The following is a 25658-nucleotide window of genomic DNA, read 5'->3' as shown; positions in this document are numbered from 1 at the left end:
GGGAAGTTGTTGTCAGGGCAGGAAGTCCGAGGGGGGAGCAGACTGAGGGATCGGAGGATGATGAGGTGACAGACCCAAGCTGGGTTGAGAGGCCGGGTGAACACAGTGCTTCTGAGACGGAGGAGAGTCCTCGACCAGAACAGGTTGGAAGAGGCAGTGGTGGGGCCAGACGGAGAGGCAGGGCCAGAGCTGGTGCATCAGCGCCAAATGTGTCAACTAGTGAAGCTTCCGTGGCGAGGGCTCTTGCGGCGAGGGCTAGATCTTCAGAAGTCTGGAGGTTCTTTAAGGAAACACCGGATGACCGACGGACTGTGGTGTGCAACATTTGCCAAACCAGGCTCAGCAGGGGTTCCACCACTACTAGCTTAACTACCACCAGTATGCGCAGGCATATGAATGCTAAACACCCCACTCAGTGGCAACAAGCCCGTTCACCTCCGGCCGTGCACACCACTGCTCCTTCCCCTGTGTCAGCTGCTAGTCAGCCCCCTGCCCAGGACCCTGCCACAAAAACCCCATCGTCGCCTCCACGATCCTCCACAGCATCCACCAGCGTTCAGCTCTCCATACCCCAGACGCTGGAGCGGAAACGCAAATATAGTGCAACCCACCCGCACGCCCAAGCCCTTAATGTGCACATCTCCAGATTGCTTAGCCTGGAGATGCTGCCCTATAGGCTAGTAGAGACCGAGGCCTTTCGCAACCTCATGGCGGCGGCCGCCCCTCGGTATTCGGTCCCCAGCCGCCACTACTTTTCCCGATGTGCCGTCCCAGCCCTGCACCAGCACGTGTCAGACAACATCATCCGTGCCCTGACCAACGCCGTTTCTGACAAGGTCCACCTGACCACGGACACGTGGACGAGTGCTGCCGGGCAGGGCCACTATATATCGCTGACGGCACATTGGGTTAACTTGGTGGAGGCTGGGACCGAGTCTGACCCTGGGGCTGCTCATATACTGCCGACGCCGAGGATTGCGGGGCCTACCTCGGTCCAGGTGTTTCAGGCCTACTATGCCTCCTCCTCCTCCCACCCCTCCTCCACCTCCTCCTCCGAACTACCATCCGTGGGCACGGCGCCATCAGTCGGTAGCTCTAGGCACAGCAGCAGTGCTGTCGCTAAGCGACAGCAGGCGGTGCTCAAACTGCTGAGCCTAGGCGACAAAAGGCACACCGCCCAAGATCACGGCGCAGACTGATCTGTGGCTGGCACCGCTGAACCTCAAGCCGGGAATGGTTGTGTGTGACAACGGCCGTAACCTGGTGGCGGCTCTGCAACTCGGCAGACTGACACATGTGCCATGCCTGGCCCATGTGTTAAATCTGATAGTTCAGCGTTTCCTCAAGACATACCCCAATCTGTCTGATTTGCTCACGAAGGTGCGCCGCATCTGTGCGCATTTCAGGAAGTCCAGCCCAGATGCTGCCACTCTCAGGGCAGCGCAGCGCCGCCTCCAACTGCCCGCTCACCGACTGTTGTGCGACGTGCCCACGAGGTGGAATTCAACACTGACCATGTTATCCAGAGTTTACCAGCAGCGCAGAGCGATTGTAGACTGCCAGATGTCAACTTCCACCAGAACTGGTAGTCAGGTCAGTCAGCTTCCTCAAGTCTACAATGAGGAGTGGACGTGGATGTCTGATATCTGTCAGGTGCTGAGTAACTTTGAGGAGTCAACACAGATGGTCAGTGGCGATGCCGCCATCATCAGCCTCACCATCCCGCTGCTTGGCCTGTTGAAAAACTCTCTGGTCAGCATGAAGTCGGAAGCTTTGCGCTCGTCACAAGAGACAGGGGAAGAATATTCCCTTGTTGATAGCCAAAGCACCCTCAGGTCTGTTTCTCAGCGCATATCGGAGGAGGTGGAGGTGGAGGAGGATGAGGAGGAAGAGGAGGAGAATGTTGGCGAGACACAAGAGGGGACCATTGTTGAGTCCTTCACTGTTCAGCGTGTATGGGCAGAAGAAGAGGAGTTGGAGGAGTTGGAGGAGGAGGAAATGGACAGTCAGGCCAGTGAGGGGAGTGAATTCTTACGCGTTGGTACTCTGGCGCATATGGCAGATTTCATGCTAGGCTGCCTATCCCGTGACCCTCGCGTTCAAAGAATTTATTCCAGCACCGATTACTGGGTGTTCACTCTCCTGGACCCACGGTACAAGCAAAATCTTCCCACTCTCATCCCTGCAGAGGAAAGGAGTGTGAGAATGCATGAATACCAGCAGGCCCTGGTGCACAAGCTGAAACAGTATTTCCCTTCTGACAGCGCTAGCGGCGGAGTGCGTAGTTCTGCGGGACAAGTAGCGAGGGAGAGTAGGCGAGCAGGCAGCTTGTCCAGCACTGGCAAGGGTACGCTTTACAAGGCTTTTGCCAGCTTTATGTCACCCCAGCAAGACACTGTCACCTGTCCCCAGTCTCGGCAGAGTAGGGCTGATCTTTACAGAAAGATGGTGAGGGAGTACGTAGCTGACCATACCATCGTCCTAAATGATCACACAGCTCCCTACAACTACTGGGTTTCAAAGCTGGACATGTGGCACGAACTGGCGCTGTACGCCTTGGAGGTTCTTGCCTGCCCTGCCGCTAGCGTCTTGTCCGAGCGGGTTTTCAGTGCAGCTGGTGGCATCATCACCGATAAGCGTACACGCCTGTCGACTGACAGCGCTGACAGGCTGACGCTTATTAAAATGAATAAAGGCTGGATTTCTCAGAATTTCCAATCTCCACCAGGTGAAGGAAGCTCAACCTGAATAATTGATCCACTCCTCCTCCTCCTCATTTTCCTCCTTCTCCTCCTCTTTGTACAGTAAAGCAGAGGAAAATGGCTATTTTTGGACAGGGCCCACTGGCTCTTGCTATAGTACTTCATGCATTTAATTTTTCTGGAGGGCCACCTACCCGGTCCTCTGTTTGAAGCAAGTTTTGTGAATGCCACATACAGGCACTCAATCTATTCCATTTTACTGGAGGGCCACCTACCTGCTCCTCTGGTTTGAAAAATTTTTGGGACTGCCACATACAGGCACTCAATCTATTCCATTTTACTGGAGGGCCACCTACCTGCTCCTCTGGTTTGAAACATTTTTGGGACTGCCACATACAGGCACTCAATCTATTCCATTTTACTGGAGGGCCACCTACCTGCTCCTCTGGTTTGAAAAATGTTTGGGACTGCCACATACAGGCACTATCCAAATTAAATTGTCTCCATAGCAGCCTCCACATGTTGTCTCCATTGCTACCTCCAAAAGTCGTCCATATAGCTGCCTCCATACATCGTCCCTTTATCAAACGAGGTGTGTCAGGCAGAAATTTGGGTTGTTTTCATGGATTCCACATCAAAGTTGTTAACTTTGTCGCCACCCTGCTGTGTTATCCACAAAATATACTGGCAAACTTTTACCATTTAGGGATATTATTTCAGCGCTTCTTGCGCATCTGTTTACATTCCCCTCACCCGGCATATCCTAAACTTATAAGAACGCTACTACACTTGATCTTATAAAAAAGGTTCTTAGAAGTGCTGTTTGGGGAGTAGCCTAGAGACAGGGGCTTGGATTGGCGAAAGCTCGCCTGGCAGCGGAGCGCCAGCTCCATGCGCATCATGCGCTTCTTGCGCATCTGTTTACATTCCCCTCACCCGCCATATCCCAAACTTATAAGAACGCTACTACACTTAACTTGGTGCAGGCTGGGACCGACTCTGACCCTGGGGCTGGTCATGTACTGCCGACGCAGAGAATTGCGGGGCCTACCTCGGTCCAGGTCTCAAAGGCCTACTATACCTCCTCCCACCCCTCCTCCACCTCCTCCTCCTCCGAATTACCATCCGTGGGCATGGCGCCATCAGTCGGTAGCTCTAGGCACAGCAGCAGTGCCGTCGCTAAGCGACAGCAGGCGGTGCTGAAACTGCTGAGCCTAGGCGATAAAAGGCACACCGCCCAAGAGCTATTACAGGGCATTCCACATCAAAGTTGTTAACTTTGTCGCCACCCTGCTGTGTAATCCACAAAATATACTTGCAAACTTTTACCATTTAGGGATATTATTTCAGCGCTTCTTGCGCATCTGTTTACATTCCCCTCACCCGCCATATCCTAAACTTATAAGAACGCTACTACACTTGATCTTATACAAAAGGTTCTTAGAAGTGCTGTTTGGGGAGTAGCCTAGAGACAGGTGCTTGGATTGGCGAAAGCTCGCCTGGCTGCAGAGCGCCAGCTCCATCCCAAGATCCAACTAACATAGTTGCAGCACCTTTAATCTACTACTAGTTCACTGCCTCCATAATAATAATAATAATAATCTTTATTTATATAGCGTCATCATATTCTGTAGCGCTTTACAAATCATAGGAAACAAATACAAATGTAATGTAACAGAGCACAACATTTGTATGGAACAACAGGAGTGAGGTCCCTGCTCGCCAGAGCTTACGGTTTATGAAGATGATGGGGTAACACGAGGTAAAAGAATATTTAATGGTCAAGCCATTCTTCTTAGGGAATAGAAAAAAATATAATAAATGGAATTGCTGTTGCTTGAACCACTCAGCCGTCATCTTATATACCAGGTCCAGGGTGAATGGGACTGCAGAGAAGTCTGGTGCCTGTTGGTTGCTGGATAACAGATGGGAGGACGATACAGGACGGGTTAGTAGAAGAGTTAAAACTTCATGCAGTTAATGAGTGTTATAGGCTTGCCTAAAGAAATGGGTTTTAAGAGCACGTTTGAAACTTTGGAGGTTAGGTATTAGTCTGATAGTCCGGGGCAGAGCATTCCATAGAATTGGTGCAGCTCTAGAGAAGTCTTGGAGACGCGAGTGGGAGGTCCGCACTAGGGTAGAGGTTAATCTAAGATCACTGGCGGATCTAAGAGCACGGGTTGGGCCATAGACTGAGATAAGAGAGGAGAGGTAGGGGGGTGCAGCATTATACAGAGCTTTATGGATGAGGGTTATTATTATTTTAAACTGTATTCGAAAGGAGACTGGCAGCCAGTGCAGCGACTGGCATGAACTGTAAGCATACATGGTCCCCTTATCAAACGAGCTGTGTCAGGCAGAATTTTGGGTTGTTTTCATGGCTTCCATGTTAACTTTGTCGCCACCCTGCTGTGTAATCCACAAAATATACTGGCAAACTTTTATCATGTAGCGATATTATTTGAGCGCTTCTTGCTCACCTCCTTTGGTTCCTCTCTGACACCCATTGGTTTGAAGCCTGAGTCCAATTAGGGTATGTCGCCATGCCACTCTCTAGCCTGCTGCCGCTGCCTCTGCATGCCGTCCCCTATAGTGTCAGGGTCAATTATTGGATGTTTTAGATGCTATCTAGCTTCATTCTGTCACTCTGTCATGGCCATGCTGTTGCCCATAATTTTGGCATAATGGTGCGATTAGGCAGCCTCAGAGGCATCCATGCATGCTGCCCCTGCTGTTTCCTGTCCATTTCCGTGGTGTTTCCATCCTTTTCTGAGGTTCCCAGGTGTTTGGCCAAGCTTCCCTGTGCAGAGCCTTGGTCCCCTTGAAAAATGCTCGAGTCTCCCATTGACTTCAATGGGGTTCGTTATTCGAGACGAGCACTCGAGCATCGGGAAAAGTTCGTCTCGAATAACGAGTACCCGAGCATTTTAGTGTTCGCTCATCTCTAGTTATTAAGTTAAAATATTTGTAGTACCAGGAAATTTAATATTCTGTTATGATATAAAACATCATGTGCAAAGCTTTTCTATAGAACAAGACAGGTTTTAATTGCTTCCAAAAATCTTTGAAGAAATCTTGTGATGTTGCTGTTGAACTGAAGAGGTTGTTTACCATTATTCAGATCACAAATTGTGTTTTCACGCAACTTCAAAGGCTTGTGCAATGATGAAAGAAGACAGAGAACCTTCCTGACCGGGTTTTCATGGAGTTATTTTTTGTGTATTTACATTTCTTGTCTTTTACGTGTTACACATCAGTTTTTGTTTGCCCCAAAATTACATGACTACAAGCAAATTGCTGAAAGAGTCTGAAAGAACCGCTTGCTGATTAGCCAATTAATTCAATGTATGCATATTTCCAAAAATTTGACAGTTTGTGTTAAAAGGGAAATTCGATAAAGACAATGGGGCATATATATCAGGACCTCTGCGCACCGCCAGTGGCGCAGAGGCCCTGAAATAATCGCAAATCCTAGCTTATTGCTAGCTTTTGCGATTATTTTCCCCAATCCGCCACCTTCACGCCAGTGGGGCTTGAAAGGGGGCGTGAAGGGGGGGGGGCGCGGCCGGCCGAGCGGGGGGCACGGCTGGACGTGAAAAGTCGGCAGCCCGATACATCAAGAGGTAGAAGTGGCGGGGCGATCATACGCTGGATAAATATCCCCCAATGGTTTATTTTCTAGGTCGTTCCTAAAATTCTTAAATCCATTGATAATTTACGGAAATAGTGAGTCATGATGGAAACAAGAGCAGAAGAGTCTTTGACAACGATCGAATGCGTTAAAAAAGTTCAATTATTCATAGATGTGTAGAGAAAGGAAATAATCTAGAAAAAATCAAGGAAATAAGGGAATACAAAGAAAAAAAAAGATGGCTCAGGCGAAAGTCTTTATCTGTTATTGTCATTATCACTGTAGGATAACACAATAATCAACTTCTCTATTTACTCAACTCAATGTTACGGTCAACAAAACCATGTCTTAGAGATTGCCCTCCATCACTTTTAACTCTAGAATCCATATTTTGACATTCTATTATGGTTATGCTTAAAGGAGTCATCTGACCCCATTATCAGTTTATGATACTTCATAAGTTTCAGGATCTGATGAATGAAGGTCCCATACCCTGACCCTAAAATGATCATCTTTTCCACCATCTGAACTTATACAGAGAAAAAAAGCTGGAAGCAAAGGTCTCCATTCAAAGTGTAGTACAAAGGGGAAACATCTGACAACTTCTAAGCACAAGCTTCTGCTGACTTGAATGAGAGAAGAACTGCAGTTCATAGTATCATAGTTTATATAGTTGAAACAAGACACATGTCCATCAAATTCAACCAACTTAGGGAAGGGATTGGATGAGGAAGGGATTTAGGGGATACAATTCTATGTAACATAACCATCAATGTTATTTAGGTGTAAAAAGGCATCAAGACCCTTCTTGAAGCTCTCTGCTGTCCCTGCTGTGACCAGCGCCTGAGGCGGGCTATTCCATTTACACTTCTCACAGTAAAGAATCCTTGACACCTCAGTTCCCCAGACGCCAGTACAGTGTTCTCTTTCAGATACATAATGCAATCTAAAACACAAAAATAGTGTCTGACTTACAGACAACCCCTAGTTATAGACCAAACTCTCTGGCCACTGTGACCTCTAGTGATGGTCTTTGGATGCTGGTAATTTACTGAACTTTAGGCCTAGGCCACATTGATTAGCTGTTAGAGTTATAAAAGAGAATGACAAGGATTTGCTTATTAATACTATTTCATTTGACCATTCGAATTTTTCAAAATCTATTTTTCACAGTGACAAAACAATTGCAAAAAAAGCTGTTCCAGCTTACATACAAATGAAACTTAAAGCAGTATTCTCACCGCAACATTTGCATTTACTTTAATTGATCTGCCGTATATATACATTTCTTCCATTGTATGTTATTAAAAATATGTATTTGTGTGAAGATAATTTCCCATAAATGTAGCCATGCTGCCCCTTAGAAAAGAGATAGATGTCCTTGGATACGACCCCTGCACTCTTGCAGAGGTGGCACATATGTGCTATTAAGGCTCTTGCTGACCACCTAGATTCAACGTACATTACCATAAAAGTTTATATTTGCTCCACACAAACATAAGTTCTATGTGTCCAAATATAATAAAAAGGTAGGGGAGATGCATCAATACATCCTCAAAAAATTAAAGTTTGCTTACTTTTGATTGGGTTTGAGCTGACCACAAAATTAAGTCTCAAACAGAAGCTTTCCCAAACTGGTTACACCGGCAATGGGTGACAACATTTTACCTAGGATAATTGCACCTATATCATGGCTTTGCCAGTAGCATTTAAAGGTTTAACACCAGCGGTTGGTGCCAGAACCAATCTTCCAAAGTATTAACTATTCTTGAGCAGACCTGTTCCATGCTGGTGGCTTTGCCAGCATCGGTTGTTACTGGTGGGGGTTTGAATTTGGTGAACTTGAAGCTGAATGTATCCACTGATCACTATTCTTGACTTAGGGGCTTTCAAAAAATCCATATATTGACCCTATTATTATTCATGGACTAGAATATAAAGTTTAAACCTATAAATAGTCTTTGTCAACCGTAGCTTTGTCTTGAATACCACAGAACATATTTATCCAGATTGTTGAGGCTAGAAGGGCCCCAGCTTTTACTGACAACCAAGTTCTCTCGGAGTCTATAAAGCATAACCATCATTTGTGATCATTTCTTATATTGTGTACACAACACAACCCCCCTTTACCCACATAATATCAAAAATCATTTGAAATGACGGCTGCTCTACCGTATCTACCGAACCTATAAAGAACACAACAATGGGGCACATTTACTAAGGGTCCGCGGAACGCACTGGCGTCGGATATTCTGACAAGTTCTGATTTGCGATGCATTTAGCAGGGGTTATTGGTGCACGCGTTGGATTTTGGCGCTTCGGGTCGGCTTTTGTGCGACACAAATCAGGGGTCGTTCCGTCAGACGATCTAAATGATTCGGAATATGCACGGGATTTGACATTTAAATTGTGTCGCAAGCCATGCACTTACATACACCGGGAAGAAGATGGTGATCTCCGGCGGACCTCAGCGGGGAACTGACACATGCAGGATATCGGGCGCATGATCTTAGTGACTCCCCGCACAGCGCATTATACACGGACAATGTACTTACATGCACCAGGAAGAAGAAGGTGAACTCCGGGGATCTGAGCGGGGAAGCGACACATGCAGGATATCGGGAGCACGATCTTAGTGACTCCCCGCACAGCGCATTATACATGGACAATGCACTTACATGCACCAGGAAGAAGAAGATGAACTCCGGGGACCTGAGCGGGGAACTGACACATGCAGGATATCGGGCGCATGATCTTAGTGAATCGCGGCAGATGTGCATGATCCTTGGACAACGCACCTCGGACAACGCACAAGGCTATTGTAAAAGTAATATTAGCAGTGATTGTGTTTAGGTCGCTTACATATGTGCCTATTTATTACTGATGACAGAATTCTCTTCTAATAGGATGTCATTATAATCCGGCTCCCCATTTGTTAGTTAGATGCTTGTAATGATTCATTCGGCTGCAAGGCGCAGATGGACGATATCTACCTTACAATTTAATTTGAGCTACAAAATTCTGATGTTGATGCTTAGGAGCATAATTTAAATGTAGTCAATGTTCAATTTGGACAATTCAAGCCCTTTTAAGGTAATTTATATAAGGGTAATACATTCACCTTTAGAAAGAGCAATGGTCGGGAAATTGCTGGACTTCATTGGTTCTTGTCGTTTGGATGGAAGCCAAATTTTATTTTTTGAGGGTTATACATTTCTTAAGCCATCTGCTTAAGATGTTTCAAGATTTAAGGCTTGTGCCCAGTGTTATATGACAATTTTTCTTGGCAATTTTAATTTGAAGGATTATTGAGACAACGCAAATATGTTCTTCAGTAATCCTCGGCTAAATTATCAAAATGTGAAGGGAAATACTTTTTGAGGTTGGGTTCACACCTCGTTATTTGCCATATGTTGTAAGGGATCGTCAGGAGGACTCACAGTGTATGTCACAGTTGTATCCCACTGTCTAAACACTACTCCAGATACCCCTAACCTTAATGTATCTTCAGTTTTGTTGAGGGTATATGTTTCCTGAAAGTAGAAAGTTAAAGGGAACCTGTCACCAGGAGACCCATTTGTAGCACTCCCCCAGTCCCCACAGAGCATAGTACATACACTGCCAAAGTGTTTTTGTATAAAAAATTGGTTTAACAGAAAAAAAGATATGTTATATTGCACCTTTCATTAGTATCTGCTGTGTGACTAGGCAGTTGCCAATTGGGATGGGCTGGAAAGGAGCAGTTCCCCCCACCCTTGGGTAACATGTGACCTTTTCAAATATATGCATAACTCCTCACACTCGGGATTGGCTGTAGAGGAGCAGGGGGCGTCGCTAAGCCCAGTGATGGGTGTTTTCATATATTTGAAAAGGTCACATGGAGAAACTGTTCCCCAAGGGTGGGGGGGAACTGCTCCTTTCCAGCTCCTCCCAATAGGCAACTTCCTAGTCACACAGCAGATGCTAATGAAAGGTACAATATAACATATCTTTTTTTCTGTAAAACCAATTTTTTATACAAAAACACTTTGGCAGTGTATGTACTATGCTCTGTGGGGACTGGGGGAGTGCTAAAAATGGCTCTCCTGGTGACAGGTTCCCTTTAAGTAACCTGCTGCCATGAAAGTCCTACAAGTACAAAGGGACCAGGTACAGGTATGAAACTCAACATGGCCAATCCTTTGAATGTTTCTTTAGTGACTGAATTTCTCCTCTTGATTTTCCTTTCACTTTCTATGAGACAGCTGCATTGCAGGTAACCTTACACACTGATCTTTCGAATACACCACATAATAGCAAAGGGTCTTCATTAGTAGTTGTTCATTAGCCAAAAAAAAATAAATAAAAATAACGTATGATGTCCAATTTTGAAGAAAGCAACAGCGCTGATGACATTGACACAACAAAAGAACAGCATGCTCTAGTTTTCAACAATGCCACAAGAGCTAAAGTGACAACTTTGACCTTGACATGTGACAGTGTCTAGTACATTGGAGATGGCAAGAGTCTTCACATTATTTCAACCATGTGTTAGAACTATATAAAGGACAGTATATCTGTGATGGACATAGGTGTTTCATTTAAACCCCCCTTCTGAATATCATCAATAAACAAATATCAAAAATTTCACCAAAGCCCAAAACCTTGACCATATAATGGAATATTTCACAGTATTTGATCATATGACTTTCCATTATGAACATTGAAGACCGATACACATTTATTTGTTCTCTCCTTTTATAACCAGATCTGGTTGTGGAGTCAAAAAAGACAAATCATAGGAATAGGCCCTTATAGCAGATAAAAGGATAAGTGATATAGTTATTGGTGAGGGACCAGCGTCTCGGACCCCATAAATAAAGTTGGAACTACAGATCTTAGACTTGAATTCCCTTTTTTGTTTCCCTGCTCAAGATCACATCTGAATGTGGACAGAACTGAACCAATTGGCTTGAAATTAATAGACAGATTTTAGCCTAATTATGGCCTAGTGCTATGCCACCATAGTTGGCACAAGACTGCACCATTCAAAAATTGGACTGAAAAACAGTGAAACTGCACTAGCCTCCCTGGAGTACCCAGAAAATCCATCCATTACCAATCAAGCCACTACTGAGGACTGTGTAATCCTGCGCAACACTCGAAGCATGGTTGCTTCATTGATATTGTTGAGCGGGTTCAGGTCCCTGAATCCCAACCCGAACTTCAGCCAGAAGTTCAGGTTCAGTGTTTGGGCTCACTTCTTGCCAATAACACCCGCAATCTGTGCTGGCACACAGCTGTTAGCTCTTCAAATGCAGCTAGCACATCACCATTTACAGGAAGCAACAATCCTCTAGAAAATGGTACTTCCCCCCCCCCCCCCTTTGACATTCATATGTTGCAACTGAGGCATTTAAATGACTGCAGGGAGATTCCCTGCTCGATGGGTGCCCTTGCAGTGTTTTTTTGGGGGGGCTGCTGATATTTGTTATGGCAACCCTGGAGTCTAAGCTAAACCCTGAGGGTTGTCCATAGTAAATGTCTGTAAGGTCCTGTCTGTAAAATAATATAAAATTAAAAAAGCATAATAATAAAAAAAACATAAAGTAAAAACCTTACCAATCCCACATATGTGGTATCACCACATCCATAATGACTTGTACAATAAAACAAAATCATTATTAAACCCGCACCATGAATGCCGTAAAAATAAAAATAATAATAAAAAACCCTATTTTGCCACATAAAAGGCAGTACAAAGTGATACAATGAAGCTCTCATCCAGCTATATAGACCGAATATGAAAAGAATTATACTACATTGGGGATGAAAATGGTGATGCAAAAATTATAGATCTTTTTTTCCCCAAATTAAGTTTTATTGTTAAAAATTAGTGAAATTTACATGTTACATGTTACTTAGGCTATATTGTGAACACCAAAAACACCAAACACCAAGTCTAAAATCAATTACAGAATTTATGTTTTTTTCTACAACCCTCAACAAAATAAAGATAATACATTTTTAGTAATAGGGCATAACCTCCTCAGAATATTACCACTGAAAAATACATCTAATCCTGGAAATAATAAGCCCTCGCAGGGCAACATTAACGGAAAACAAATATTTTGTAGCTCAAAAAAGTGCGGCCAAAGCCCAACTGGAAACCACTGAATTTTTATAAGGCAAAACTGGCCCTACTTCCTTTTATGTGCCTCGATGTGTGCCCCTTCAACCTGTAACGGCCACATGTAGGGGGTCGCTGTACTCGGGAGAAATTGCATAACAAATTTTAAGATGGGTTTTCTCTTATTGGGGCAGATTTACTTACCCGGCCCATTCTCGATCCAGCGGCGCGTTCTCTGAACAGGATTCGGGTCCGGACGGGATTTATGAAGGTAGTTCCTCCGCCATCCACCAGGTGGCGCTGCTGCGCTGAAAATCATCTGAACGCGCCGGAATACACCTAGCTGGACCAGGTGAAGGTAAGCGCTTCCCAAGCAACACATTTTCGGTTTTTCAATGCGGCGGTTTTTCCGAATACGTCGGGTTTTTTTTCGGCCACGCCCCCCGATTTCCGTCGCGTGCATGCCAGCGCCGATGCGGCACAATCCGATCGCGTGCGCCAAAATCCCGGGGCAATTCAGGTACAATCGGCAGAAAAATATTCGTGGAACACATCGGGAAAACACAAATCGGGCCCTTAGTAAATGACCCCCACTATCTTTTGTGAATGCTTACATTTTAGGGCTAAATGACTGTTACTGACAAAGTTGGACCATTCTTAATTTCACCTCCATGTGTTTTAATTACTATAAAGATCTCAACAATCTTTCTAAAAGCTGTTTCTGATATTTTGAGGGGTGCAGATTTAAAAATGGTCTGATATATAGGGGTTTTCTTATATTTTATACAGCAAATTTCATTAAAAACAATAATGATCCCCGAAAAATTCTGAAATCTCCTTGAAAATATGGAAAACCGATGTCTGATTTGAAAGTCACATGACATTAAAATACACAATGCAGTATTTAAAAAAATACATATGTATTTTTATGTGCTTTCAATCCTTTCAAGTATCTGTATCCATCTTATTGAATAAGTCCTGTCATGTAGTTTTTTATCTATACATACCATTTGTTTTATAACTAAGTATCACTTTTATCACTTTTGTGCACCTAAGTGTAGTAGTTGCGCCTAAATTCTGGCGCACTGTTTTGCCAGAATCATCCCAATCTGTGATAAGGTAATTTCCTGCCTCTTATTAATCACTTTACTTTAAAACAGTTTAGGCGCAATTTTGGCGCAATGTTAGATACAGGAAGTTACATGTGCTCCTGCTACAAGCTCCGCTCTGCTTCTCCCACAGCCCAGAATGAAGATAACCCTCACAGCAGCACCCAGGTGTGTGACACCCTGCACCCAGTCATCTCCTCAGCAGCACCCAGGTGTGTGACACCCAGCACCCAGTGACCTCCTCAGCAGGGGCTTCTCCTGGAGAGGATCCCCCAGTGCTGGTCTTCTGCTGCACCCCTGTAATTCTGCACAATATCCCCCTCAGACACTGCGCAGAATTACATGGGGGACACTTGTCTGTAGTTTCTGCAAACTTCTGCTAACTTCTGCAAAGTTCTCTTCTCTTTTGCTGTGAGCTCAGGATTCTGCAGAATGATATGTAAATAGAAGGTGATGAACTGTAAATAGAGTCTGCAGCTCCTGTCTGTAGTGTATATAATGGGGCAGATTTACTTACCCGATCCATTCGCGATCCAGCGGCGCATTCTCTGCGCTGGATTCGGGTCCGGCCGGAATTTATTAAGGTAGTTCCTCCGCCGTCCACCAGGTGGCGCTGCTGTGCTGAAAAGCATCGGAACGCGCTGGAGTTCACCGGCTCGGGCTGAGTGAAGGTAAGTGCAAGCTCCGCAACAGATTTTTTTGTTTTAAATGTGGCGTTTTTTCCGAATTCGTCGGGTTTTCGTCCGCCCATGCCCCCCGATTACCGTCACGTGCATGCCAGCGGCGATGCGCCAAAATCCTGGGGCAATTCAGGGAGAATCGGCGCAAATCGGAAATAATCGAGTAACACTTCGGGAAAACACGAATCGCGCCCTTAGTAAATGACCCCCAATGTGTCTATTATCTGTTCTAGTGTCTGGTTGAGCTTTGCTGCTAGAAATGAGCTGTTCTGCAAAGGGGCTCAGTGCTTTCTTCTCAGTTAACGCCACCTTAGGGCTGGATTGTTTTTGCACCGTTTTTGCGCCTAAATGAAAACGTGGCAAGTGATGAATATCATTAGGCGCAGCAAAACATCTGGATTGGTAAGATAGATGAGGGAAAGCTGCGTGGCTAGTTTGGAGTTTAGTCGCAAAAATGGCGCAAAAACAGTGCGCCTGAATGAAAAGGCTCAAAAATATCAGAAAAATCGAGTGATACATGTGGCCCAATGTATACTACCATCACTTTTATTATTCATTTCTATTAATTATTATTATTTTTAATTTATTTTTTATCATGTATTCCAGTTATGGTCTGACGAAGGGATTTTATCCCAAAACGCGTTGCCATTGGACTGTTTTACCGCTGTAATAAAATACACATAATTAGTCTCACTCTCAGCCTGTATTTACTTATAATCTTTCATCTCCAAATTTGGTTAATAGCGCGCCCGCACATAGCTCCAAAACCTTTTGCTTCTTCCAAAGATACTAAAAATGGGGCTGAGCCTTATGCTATAAACTGGCTACGTCCTGAGGGGTTAAATCAGATTTTTGTGTACCTTTAACAGTAATACAATTCCGAAAGCTTAAAACCATTTATTTTCCATTTTTGTAGAATCAGAATTCTCTACTTGCGTTCCCCTTTCTTGTTTAAGAGCTGTTGTTTGGGAGGTAACCTTACATTAACATTTTAAATACAATACATAATAATGAAACGTCTTTATTAGAAATTGATGGCCAAAAAGCCACAGAATTTGTCCATTACCAGTGGCAGTGACATAGCAGAGAAACAGCAGGATGTAGTATTCATCTCTGCAACAAGTGGAATGGATGTCCTTGACATACAATGGTGCCTACAATAATGGAGGTGGTAGTTGAGCGCTTCACATTTCTTTACCCAAATGTTCTAGAACAACAACGTGAAGGCCAACAGTCCTGATGATCACCACAAGTGCTTCAATGCTTTGTTACTCAACATATGTGGTTGTGCTTTAAATTTTCAATATTTTGCTTTTAGAATGTCAATTGTCATTAACAAACATAATAAAAGAAACTCTACATCTCCAGCCTTTTACCGAGTATGGGCATATGGCAGAATATTCAAGCGCAACACTTCATTGTCTTGTATTCTATGAGCAGAGGATCACAATAATGATATTTCAGCTTGCCACATTATGAAACCTTCAAATGGACACAAGGGTTCTGTGGAGACTATTGTGAAAGTCCTACATTTTTTGGCTTCAAAATGATCTTCATTTCGGAGGCTGGTCGTGGACATTCAGAGTTTTTTAATGTATTTTTAAGTCATTATCAGGAGTGGATTGAAGGAGGATTCCCATTTTTCTTTTGTATATTCTCCTCCTTTATGAACTACACCTGGATTCGGCTTCAAAAACAAATGTGATCTTTTAACTGGTAAACTGAGACTGTCCAACCTCTTGAAGCTCAACTGATCATGATAATGTTGGTATGACAGCACTGATTAAGACACGCTTTCTTACTTGTTGTTAAGATGAAAATCTGGTTGATGGTCAGCAGCTGGGTGAGTGCCGTCGCTTACTTGGGTACACTTACACGGGTTCACATAGTTCAGCATGGACCCAAACATTGCAGATTGGGCTTAGTGAACCTTGACTAAGAATTTTATTAGTGTAGAAATTGGACAAGAGCAGCTACAAATGTCATTGATCAACCTGGGGAAAGGTCCTAACTTGGTGATTGGTGAGGGTCTCAGTGATGAGACATCCACAAATCACGAAAAAGAGGGTCAGAAGGAGTCCCAATTACACCAGTTGGACCCTTCATCGCCCCTTGTCGCTCTGGGAGAGTAATGAAACATACGCATGACCGTTCTGCTCCATTCATCTCTATGAAGCTGACCACCATCAAACGCCTTGTTCTCGTGATCTGTTGGGGTCTCACCACTGAGACCCCCACGATCAGTAAGTTAGACCCTAACTTTGATTTGTGGGGAAACCCCATAAACCAAAATTCCTTATTCCGACTTTATGGCTAATGGCTTTCATAAAGGTATAGTGTAAAGCTCAACTTACGTTTGTCTTTCAGATACAGCACTTTACAATCAAATGTCTTTATTATTAGTTGACGACCAGAAAACAGCATATGATTTCCATTGTCAAACATACCAACAATGATAAAAACATTGCCCTAACATAGAAACAGCAAGACCTAGAATTCATCATTACAACAAGAGCTAAAGTGCCAAATATGACCTTGACATACAACGTTGTCTAGTATGATGAAGAAGGTAGAGTCATAGGATTCCTCTAACTAAACCTGGTGAAGCAACAACTTGAAGGCCAGCAGAACTATGAAGAACATACACACTACAATGGTTTGTGGACACTTAACATACATAAAATTCCTTTAAATGTTCAATGCATTCATAATAGAAGAACATCTATTGTCATACGCAAATATCAGAAAAAATTACTGAATCTCCAGCCTATTCCTGAGCCTTGCCACAGGGCACAATATTTTCAACCCTTCATCATCTTACATTCCATTGAAAACAATGTTGAGATGAACACAATGCAGAAATGTCTTCAGATGGAACCTTGAAATGGATACAAGGTTAATGTAAAGTCTATTGTATTGTATAAAATAGTAGAAGTCACATCTGTCAAATGTGGTCAGTTATGATCCACACTTGCTGTAGGTTTTAAAAACCGGTTAAAAAAAACTAAACACAAACCTTTGGCTCAACTGTTAAAGTGGAAAAAAGGTTATGCTATCACTTAATGATTGGTGAAGGTCCAACTTCTGAGACCCCATTGACCTCCAAGTTTTCCCTACTTGGCAGGAGGTTCACCGAGCTGCAATGAGCCCTATTCATATGAATCTCAGCTGTAACTTATCTCCTTAATTCTGAGAGATAGTGAAGATCACAAGAGTTTGAGCCTCAACAAATAATGCCGATGCAATATGCCAGCACAAGCTAAATTACTATCACCATGTAAAACATGTTCCTGAGCAGCTGGAGCCACTGCCAAATCTAAGGACTTCAATGGAGATCCGCTACTCGTCAAACTGTACCAGATAAAATTTGTGACCAGTTATAGACTGTCTTTAAGAAGGTCTTCTGCCTTTGACATATTGCTTGTGCTTTCACGATAGGGACCAATGCAAACTCTTCCATGAACAGGGAGAGGGACATGTAGGGTTTTACTTACTTGGGACAAGTGATGACAAGACCCATTCGAGATTTGGTTTCTCTAAATTCAGCCAAACTTTGAACAAATCAATGTATAATGGTGGTGTGCATGCTTTAACGGTTAAATGCCAGCACCGATCGTTGGTGATTCCAGTGGGGGTGAGCCTGAATAGCTAACATATTCCCAAATTTACGGCAAAAGTCCAGGTTTAGGGATGTGGACCCGTAATGTGCGGCATGCACCTGAACATTGCAGTTTGGATCTGCTCAACCCTACTTCCGAAAAAAAAATATATTCTTCACACCTTGGTCACAGAAAAATTCAAAAGAAAAAATGTAAAAGAGGTAGACACCCATAGGCATCACCTGCTCATTGCTAAGGTTTCTCTCAAAAAGGACACTGGGGATCATTTACTTACCCAGTCCTGTCACGATCCAGTGGCACGTTCTCCGACGAAGATTCGGGTCTTCCGGCGATTAACTAAGGTCGTGCGCCCGATGTCCACCAGGTGTCACTGCTGTGCCGAGATCCGCCAGAGTTCACCAACCTATTCCGGGTGCATGTGAGTGATTGATTTTGCGCCACAATTTGGTTTTTAAATTTTGTGGTTTTTCCGAATCCGTTGGGTTTTCCAATTGCCACACTTTACAATTTCCGTCTCGTGAAAGCCGGCGCGTGCGCCAAAATCCCGTCGGAATTCGACGCAAAACGTAAAATGTCGGGAAGCTCTTATTAAATGAGCCCCACTGAACTCAGAAAGGACCAAAGTGAAAATTTACATTTTATCCAGCCTTCATATGGACCAAAGAATACCTTGGTCAGGAAGGGTTTGTTGATGAATGATCTTTTTAGATTACAGCACTGGGACATGTCTCATGAGCCCCAATATTGCTTATGTCCTAATTCCCTGTAGTGCATCCATAACTTCCAATGACAGCCCCATATTCTTGTATGACTATAATACTAAAGAGCCTGGAGCTCTTTAGGGATTTGAAGGGATGTCGAATTTGCTATGAGTGGCATTAAAAAAGGCAAATAAAGGAAGGGAATGGGTTAAAATTCTTTAATGTAAGTCATACTCATCTAACTACGCAGTTACTTTGGGTATAAATGTACATCAGAAGTGACACTGTGGATTTAGATGACACATAAACAGACTTTAGACTGAAGTTTTTTGGCTTCTTAGTCTACATCAAAAGCTGGAAAATAAAAAGAGATGGATTTACGGATGATCATAAAAAGCCGTTTCTCTCAATAGTATTTTATGTTGTTATAAACTGTGTTAATGTGTGATATTGCATCCAGTGTACGGAGATATAGTTCTGTTATCTGAAAAACTGCGTCCTCTAAAATTTTATGTCACTCGACTCAAGGAAATTTCTTGAACTTGGATACACGGCACCCAAAAATATTGTCCTCCATGAACTCCTATTTTATGTCCTGCGGAGTACAGTATTGATTTATTGTAATGAGGCGACGGATAGAAATCAGGTAGAAGGTGATCAGGTAATTACAGGCTATGAACCAGGAAAAGGACAATATTTTTCACTATAAATATATATATATATATTAGCTTGATAATAGCTGGATCTATGCAATGTCCATTTAGTTCCATATAACTGCACATGGCCAGGCAGATAACATCAAAGCAGAAACTTTACTAATTGACCTTTAAATTCTGAATTCTACTTCAAAATACTGTACCTATCATTCTATTGTGTAGTAAATTAATAAAATATTTGTATCAATTATAATACATGAAATGTCATTACATTTTCTAACAATACCTTCCTGCTATCCTCCTACTCCTTCCTTATCTTTCTAACATTATTTTTTTTTTTTTTTTGCTTCCAATAGTTTTCTTTCCTCTCTTTCTCTCCTTTCTCTTTTCTTCTGTCTGATCTTTCCTTTCTCCCTCCCTCTCTCTTTCCCTCCTACCTTTCTTCCTTCCTTCCCTTCTATCCCTTTCTTCATTTTCTTTATTTCTTCCTGTTCTTTTTTCCTTTCTTCCTCCATTCTCCCATTCCTTCATTCTTTTTTTCTTTCTTTCCTTTCTCTGTTCCCTTCCTTCCAATCCATCTTTCCGTTCCTTCCCACCTTTCTTCCTTCTATCCTTACTTCCCTTTTCCAGTTCTTTTCTTTCTTTCATTCTTTCCTTTCTCTGTTCCCTTCCTTCCATCCTTCCTACCCTCTTTTCCTTCCTTCCTTCTCTTTTCCCTTCTTTACTTCTTCCATCCTTTATTACATACCTTTCTTTTTATCTGCCTATCCACAACCACATGCATCTTTCCCTGCTTGATTCCCAGATTCCCAGTGACATATCCACTTATATTGATAAATGTTACAGAATTAAGAATCAGAAGTACAGTAAAACTGATCAAATAAATTAATAAATGAAGAGAAAATGACATTGATGATTTTGTATAAGAAAGTGACAAGAAATATAATGTCAGTTTGGTTTTGCATGTATCAGGAGAAGTGTGATCTCTGATAGATATCTCACAGGTGACGTGGATGATGGCAGCAGAAGGAAAGGAGTGATCCATACTTGTAAGTGGAAGGATTCAAGGCAAAGAAATCCCCAGCTGGACGCAGGAAGTCGGTATATTGGTAAAAAATGTATGGTTTAGCGTACAGCATATAGGAAGAATAAAAATAGGCATGAAGGCGAACAAGCCTAAGGCTACATTCAGACGGCCGGTGCCCACAATACCGTAGCACGACGGGCAACGGCGGCGGCGTGGGGACGCAGGGAGCTCACCTCCTCCCCTCTCCACAGGAACATTTGGCGCACGGCGCCATACTACGGAGAAATATAGGACATGTCTTTCTATCTTTCTATGGGGTATGGAGCGGTACGGTGCCGCACGCTCATTGCCGTCTATGGTGGACGTATATTGGCCGTATATACGTTGGCCATATATACGTCCCCCATATGGCAGTGTGAATGTAGCTTAAGTAAGTGGAAGGGACTTACCCACATATAGAGGTTTTGTGTAAGTGTTTTTACATGTGTCAGGAGAAGTGTGATCTCAGATGGAACACATGGTAAAAGGGATGGTGGCAGGATAAGGATAGTCACATGTCCTCTTATGGGTGATGGATCAATGTTCATTTGTCAGAAGCAGGTTGATAAAAATACATGACAGGACGCATGTGGATTGTTTGAGAACGATTTTCTCCTGAATTTATCAAAGCATAACAGATAAAATAGTAAAGATCAGAGCACAGTGGTGGATTTTCCATGAGTCTACGAGGCTATAATCTCGCAGGTGACATACGGTGCCAACAATCTGTTTATTACAGTAATAGATTTCTCGGAGGACACAAACCTGATCTGGAGCAGTTGGGGTGCGTCTCGTCACTGGAGTCCTCACAATCATTGTCTCCATCACACACCCAGTGCACGGGAATACAGCGGTCACTGGAACATCTGTACTGCTTGTCAGAGCATGAAACCAGGCACTGCCGCTCATCACTGCCATCCCCACAGTCATCATCTGCAGGCGAGGACAGGGCAGGGGTCATGGATCGAAAGATATTCACATGGAGAATAAATAGACAGATAGATGGGTAGAAAGATAGACGTGAAATGATAAATATATTATGTATATATTGTCACTTCAGTGCAACTTTACATCATGTATTTCCGGGAATGTAATTATTAGGCACACCTCCCATATTTTGGCATTGTAGACCTTTGTACTGTCCTATGATCTTGTGCTTCCCTTGTTAGGGGTTATTCCATAATAGCCATACTTATATTATTAGGTTTTTGGACCACATGTAGGTCTATATTAATGCAATGACTTTTAGATAACCTATTTTATACACCTCATGTTATGGCCTTCCTGTGGTTTGAGTAATTATGACTATTTCATTTTTATTTCCTTCCGTTTTTATTTCTATTTTGTCTTTACCATCTTTTTCCTTCCTTTTGATATGTGATGCCTCTAATTTATTTATGTAAAACATGACATCTTTCTATCCAATAAAGAGTCAATGCACTGCACCCATTGAGTTGTATGTAGTGGTGTGGCACATGCGCACAATGGGGCTCATTTGCTAAGGGTCCGAATTGCGCACTTTCGTCGGGTTTCCCGAATATTTCCGATTTGCACTGAATTGCCCCGGGATTTTGGCACACGCGATCGGATTGTGGCGCATCGCTGCTGGCTTTCACGCGACAGAAATCGGGAGCGTGGCCGTCGGACAACCAGACGGGTTCGGAAAAACCAAGCAATTAAAAAAAAAAATTGTGTCGCAAGATCAGCACTTACATGCACCGGGACGAAGAAGGTGAACTCCGGCGGACTTCGGCACAGCAGCGACACCTGCTGGATATCGGGAGCACGACCTTAGTTGAATGCCGGCAGAACCTGAATCCACGTCAGAGAATGCGCAGCTGGATCGCGACTGGACCGGGTAAGTAAATGTGCCCCAATGTATTTCCAGCCTGCGGTTCACGCTTGTCTGATATTGCTTATTTATTTGTGGACAGAAATTGTCTTTATTATTACAAGGAAACACGTCCATCACCCGGTGGGGGTATGTTTTTAACTTACGTGAGTTATTAAATGTATGTGATTATGACACTGAATATTCACTATAATAGGCTGCAATTTCCTCTTATAATCATGAGGTTTTTTTTTTTAATATCCAATGCACTTTACTATGTATGTATTGTTTATGTTAACTTTATGGATGGGGTATATCACAATGATGAAATTATTCTATCACTTTGACAGCGACAGCACCTTAGCACTTTTTGTATAGAAAGGGGTGGGGTTTGCATCATGTGATGCTTCTCACCTGGGGTACTGTATATATGCGGTTGTGACCATAAGTATTTAGCTCGAGGAAGGCTCTCACCTGGAGCCAAAAGTCACTGCTATTAGGGAACAAATCCACTTGACTTTTTCAGAATTGATCACTTGGAGTGCTGTTTTTGCATATATATATATATTGTATATACTCAAGTATAAGTCGACCCAAGTATAAGCCAAGGCCCCTAACCTGGTAAAACCTATATATTTTTTACTCGACTATAAGCCGAGTTTGGGGTTTCAGCACATTTTTTTGGGCTGAAAAACTAGGCTTATACTCGAGTATATATATATATATATATATATATATATATATATATATATGTGTGTGTGTATAGATGGAGACACTTAGATAAATGGATAGGATATACATAGATAGATAGCAAACAAAGAGAATCCAGGCAACACATCCAATAAAGTTGGGGAGGGGGTGCATCGCACCAAAAATAAAGTGAAAAAGTTGAAGAGTTCTGTGGACATACTGTAGATATGTATATTTTTTAAAGTAATAGATAAAAAGGACAACTGACATTAGATAGAGAGAAAATAGGTAGATTAGTGGATAACTGAACAGGCAGACATGAGAAGTCATGGTAAAATAATGTTAGATGCAGTAGACAGACAGATAATTACATACACGACACATATGGGAATGTGCCGGCACTTACCTGAATCACAGACCCATTTGTGACTAACACATCGACCGTTTCCACAAACAAACTGCGTCACAGGATCGCAGGTCTGAAGTTCTAGGAAAAAAATAGAAAATATTCACTGGAGAATAATAGAAGCTTCTTATCCCGTGATAATAAAACACATCCTAATTATCAGCTTCTCAGAAGGAATTCTGTTTCTTTCTGTAATGTTACTGTTAGTACATATATCAGGGCATTTATCACGGCCTATATGCCTGAAGACATGTGCACAAGCCGTGATTTCTCAGCCCTCTATGCCGATTGGGTGGGGGGAAGTGTCAGGGAGGTGACGTTTCTGTCCCTCGCCCGTGTCTGATTGGTGTAGAAATGCCCCAGACGTGCAGTGTTGCCCTTTGCTGCCGCCCACTGGGATCTAACGGGGGGTCGAGGTGCGCGGACACCATCTTATGCTGACAACGTATGATAGATACATGATAGGTAGAAGAAAACAGCACAGCAATAGGAACGGTGCATGCTATCCCAAGACACAATCCAACAGGTCCACTAGTAATAAAACATAAAATAACAAGCACTCCATTTTTTGGAGTGTTCCCCTTTTTTGTTTAAGATAGAGAGATAAACATAGATAAAGATAAATATACAAAGATAGATAGATAGATAGATAGATAGATAGATAGATAGATAAATAGGAGATAGATAGATATGAGATAGATAGATAGATAGATAGATAGATAGATAGATAGATAGATAGATAGATAGGAGATAGATAGATAGATAGATAGATAGATAGATATGAGTTATATTGATATATAGATAGATAATAGATAGATAGATAGATAGATAGATAGATAGATAGATAGGAGATAGATAGATAGATAGATAGATAGATAGATAGATAGATAGATAGATAAATAGATAGATAGAAGATAGATAGATAGGAGATAGATAGATAGATAGATAGATAGATAGATAGATAGATAGATATGAGATAGATAGATAATAGATAGATAGATAGATAGATAGGAGATAGATAGATATGAGATAGATAGATATGAGATAGATAGATGATAGATGGATAGATAGATAGGTAATTGAAAGTAGGCAGCACTCCAAATATAGTGAAAAAACGGGTGTTCTTTATTCCATGTTAGGGTACAATGAAGTACAGAAGCAGCGACGTTTCGGCTCCAAAGAGCCTTTCTCAAGCAAAGTGAAAACAGTGGAGCTCACATATATACCAAACATAGTGGTCACATGATTACATAGCACCCACCCCCTCATTAGCATATGGCGTTAGCATACTCAGAAGCAATATGCATGAAATGTCTACAAAACAATAGATTAATATGTACATCATGAAAGTGCAAGTGCTAAAATACAATTCATACAATTAGATTGCAGTATGGTTAAATCTGTGCAGTTTAAAGTGCCCAGTGCAGTGTAGCAGGACGAACAAATTACAATTACACATAGTAAAAAGAGGTTACGGGTTCTCACCATCATTTCCACTTGCTGCGAAAAAATAAATGGATAGATAGCTAACCTGCAAGCGCGCCGATCACTTCCATGTGTGACACGCATCCGTGGAGCGCAAGCCATAGAGGGCATAATGCGCATGACCGGAAGTACTGTGAGTTCGTTACCTAGGGAACCGAATGCCAGCACTTATGTTACTGAAGCCGGGCAATGCGGTGCGATCGGCACCTTAAAGTAATTTGCGTGTGTCACGCTTAGTGTGAGAAGGTCAAATGGCACTTTGGAGGGCATATTTGTTTCCAGAACCAAACAATACGGTGCGATCGGCACCTTAAGGTTATTTGCGTGTGTCACGCTAGATTTAAAGGGGGTAGATAGATAGATAGATAGGAGATAGATAGATAGATAGATAGATAGATATGAGATAGATAGATAATAGATAGATAGATAGATAGATAGATAGGAGATAGATAGATAGATAGATAGATAGATAGATAGATAGATAGATAGATAGGAGATAGATAGATAGATAGATAGATAGATAGATAGATAGATATGAGATAGATAGATATGAGATAGATAGATGATAGATGGATAGATAGATAGATAGATAGATATGAGATAGATAGATAGATAGATAGATAGATAGATAGATAGATAGATAGATAGGAGATAGATAGATAGGAGATAGATAGATAGATAGAAAACGAAAAAAAGTTCACAGCGGCACTGCATAATAAATGTATAAGGGTGCACGCTCTAACGGGCCGGCTAGGTCCCACAGTCCATATACAAAAATAAAAAGTAGGCGGCACTCCAATTTTTGTGGGGATAAATAAAGTGGTTGAGAAAGGCTTCGGACGAGGCTGAAACGTAGCAGCTTGGGAATAAAAAAACACTTTATTTATCCCCACAAAAATTGGAGTGCCGCCTACTTTTTATTTTTGTATATAGATAGATAGATAGATAGATAGATAGATAGATAGATAGGAG

General features: G+C 42.5%; 1 protein-coding gene across 6 annotated transcripts in view; it reads right to left on the bottom strand.

Moving 5' to 3' along the window:
• Nucleotides 1-25658, bottom strand: part of LRP1B (LDL receptor related protein 1B) — a 1123330-nt gene that overhangs the window by 453786 nt on the left and 643886 nt on the right. For all 6 annotated transcript variants that reach the window (XM_072122223.1, XM_072122226.1, XM_072122225.1 and 3 more), the window contains exons 19-20: nt 23202-23282; nt 21040-21207 (exon numbers count right to left, since the gene is read on the bottom strand). In XM_072122223.1, the coding sequence (XP_071978324.1) occupies nt 21040-21207; nt 23202-23282 (249 nt within the window). The remainder of the gene's footprint in view (nt 1-21039; nt 21208-23201; nt 23283-25658) is intronic.

This window comes from Engystomops pustulosus, chromosome 8 (assembly GCF_040894005.1).
Source record: "Engystomops pustulosus chromosome 8, aEngPut4.maternal, whole genome shotgun sequence".
Lineage (NCBI taxonomy): Eukaryota > Metazoa > Chordata > Amphibia > Anura > Leptodactylidae > Engystomops > Engystomops pustulosus.
This window is presented reverse-complemented; position numbering and strand designations above follow the sequence as displayed.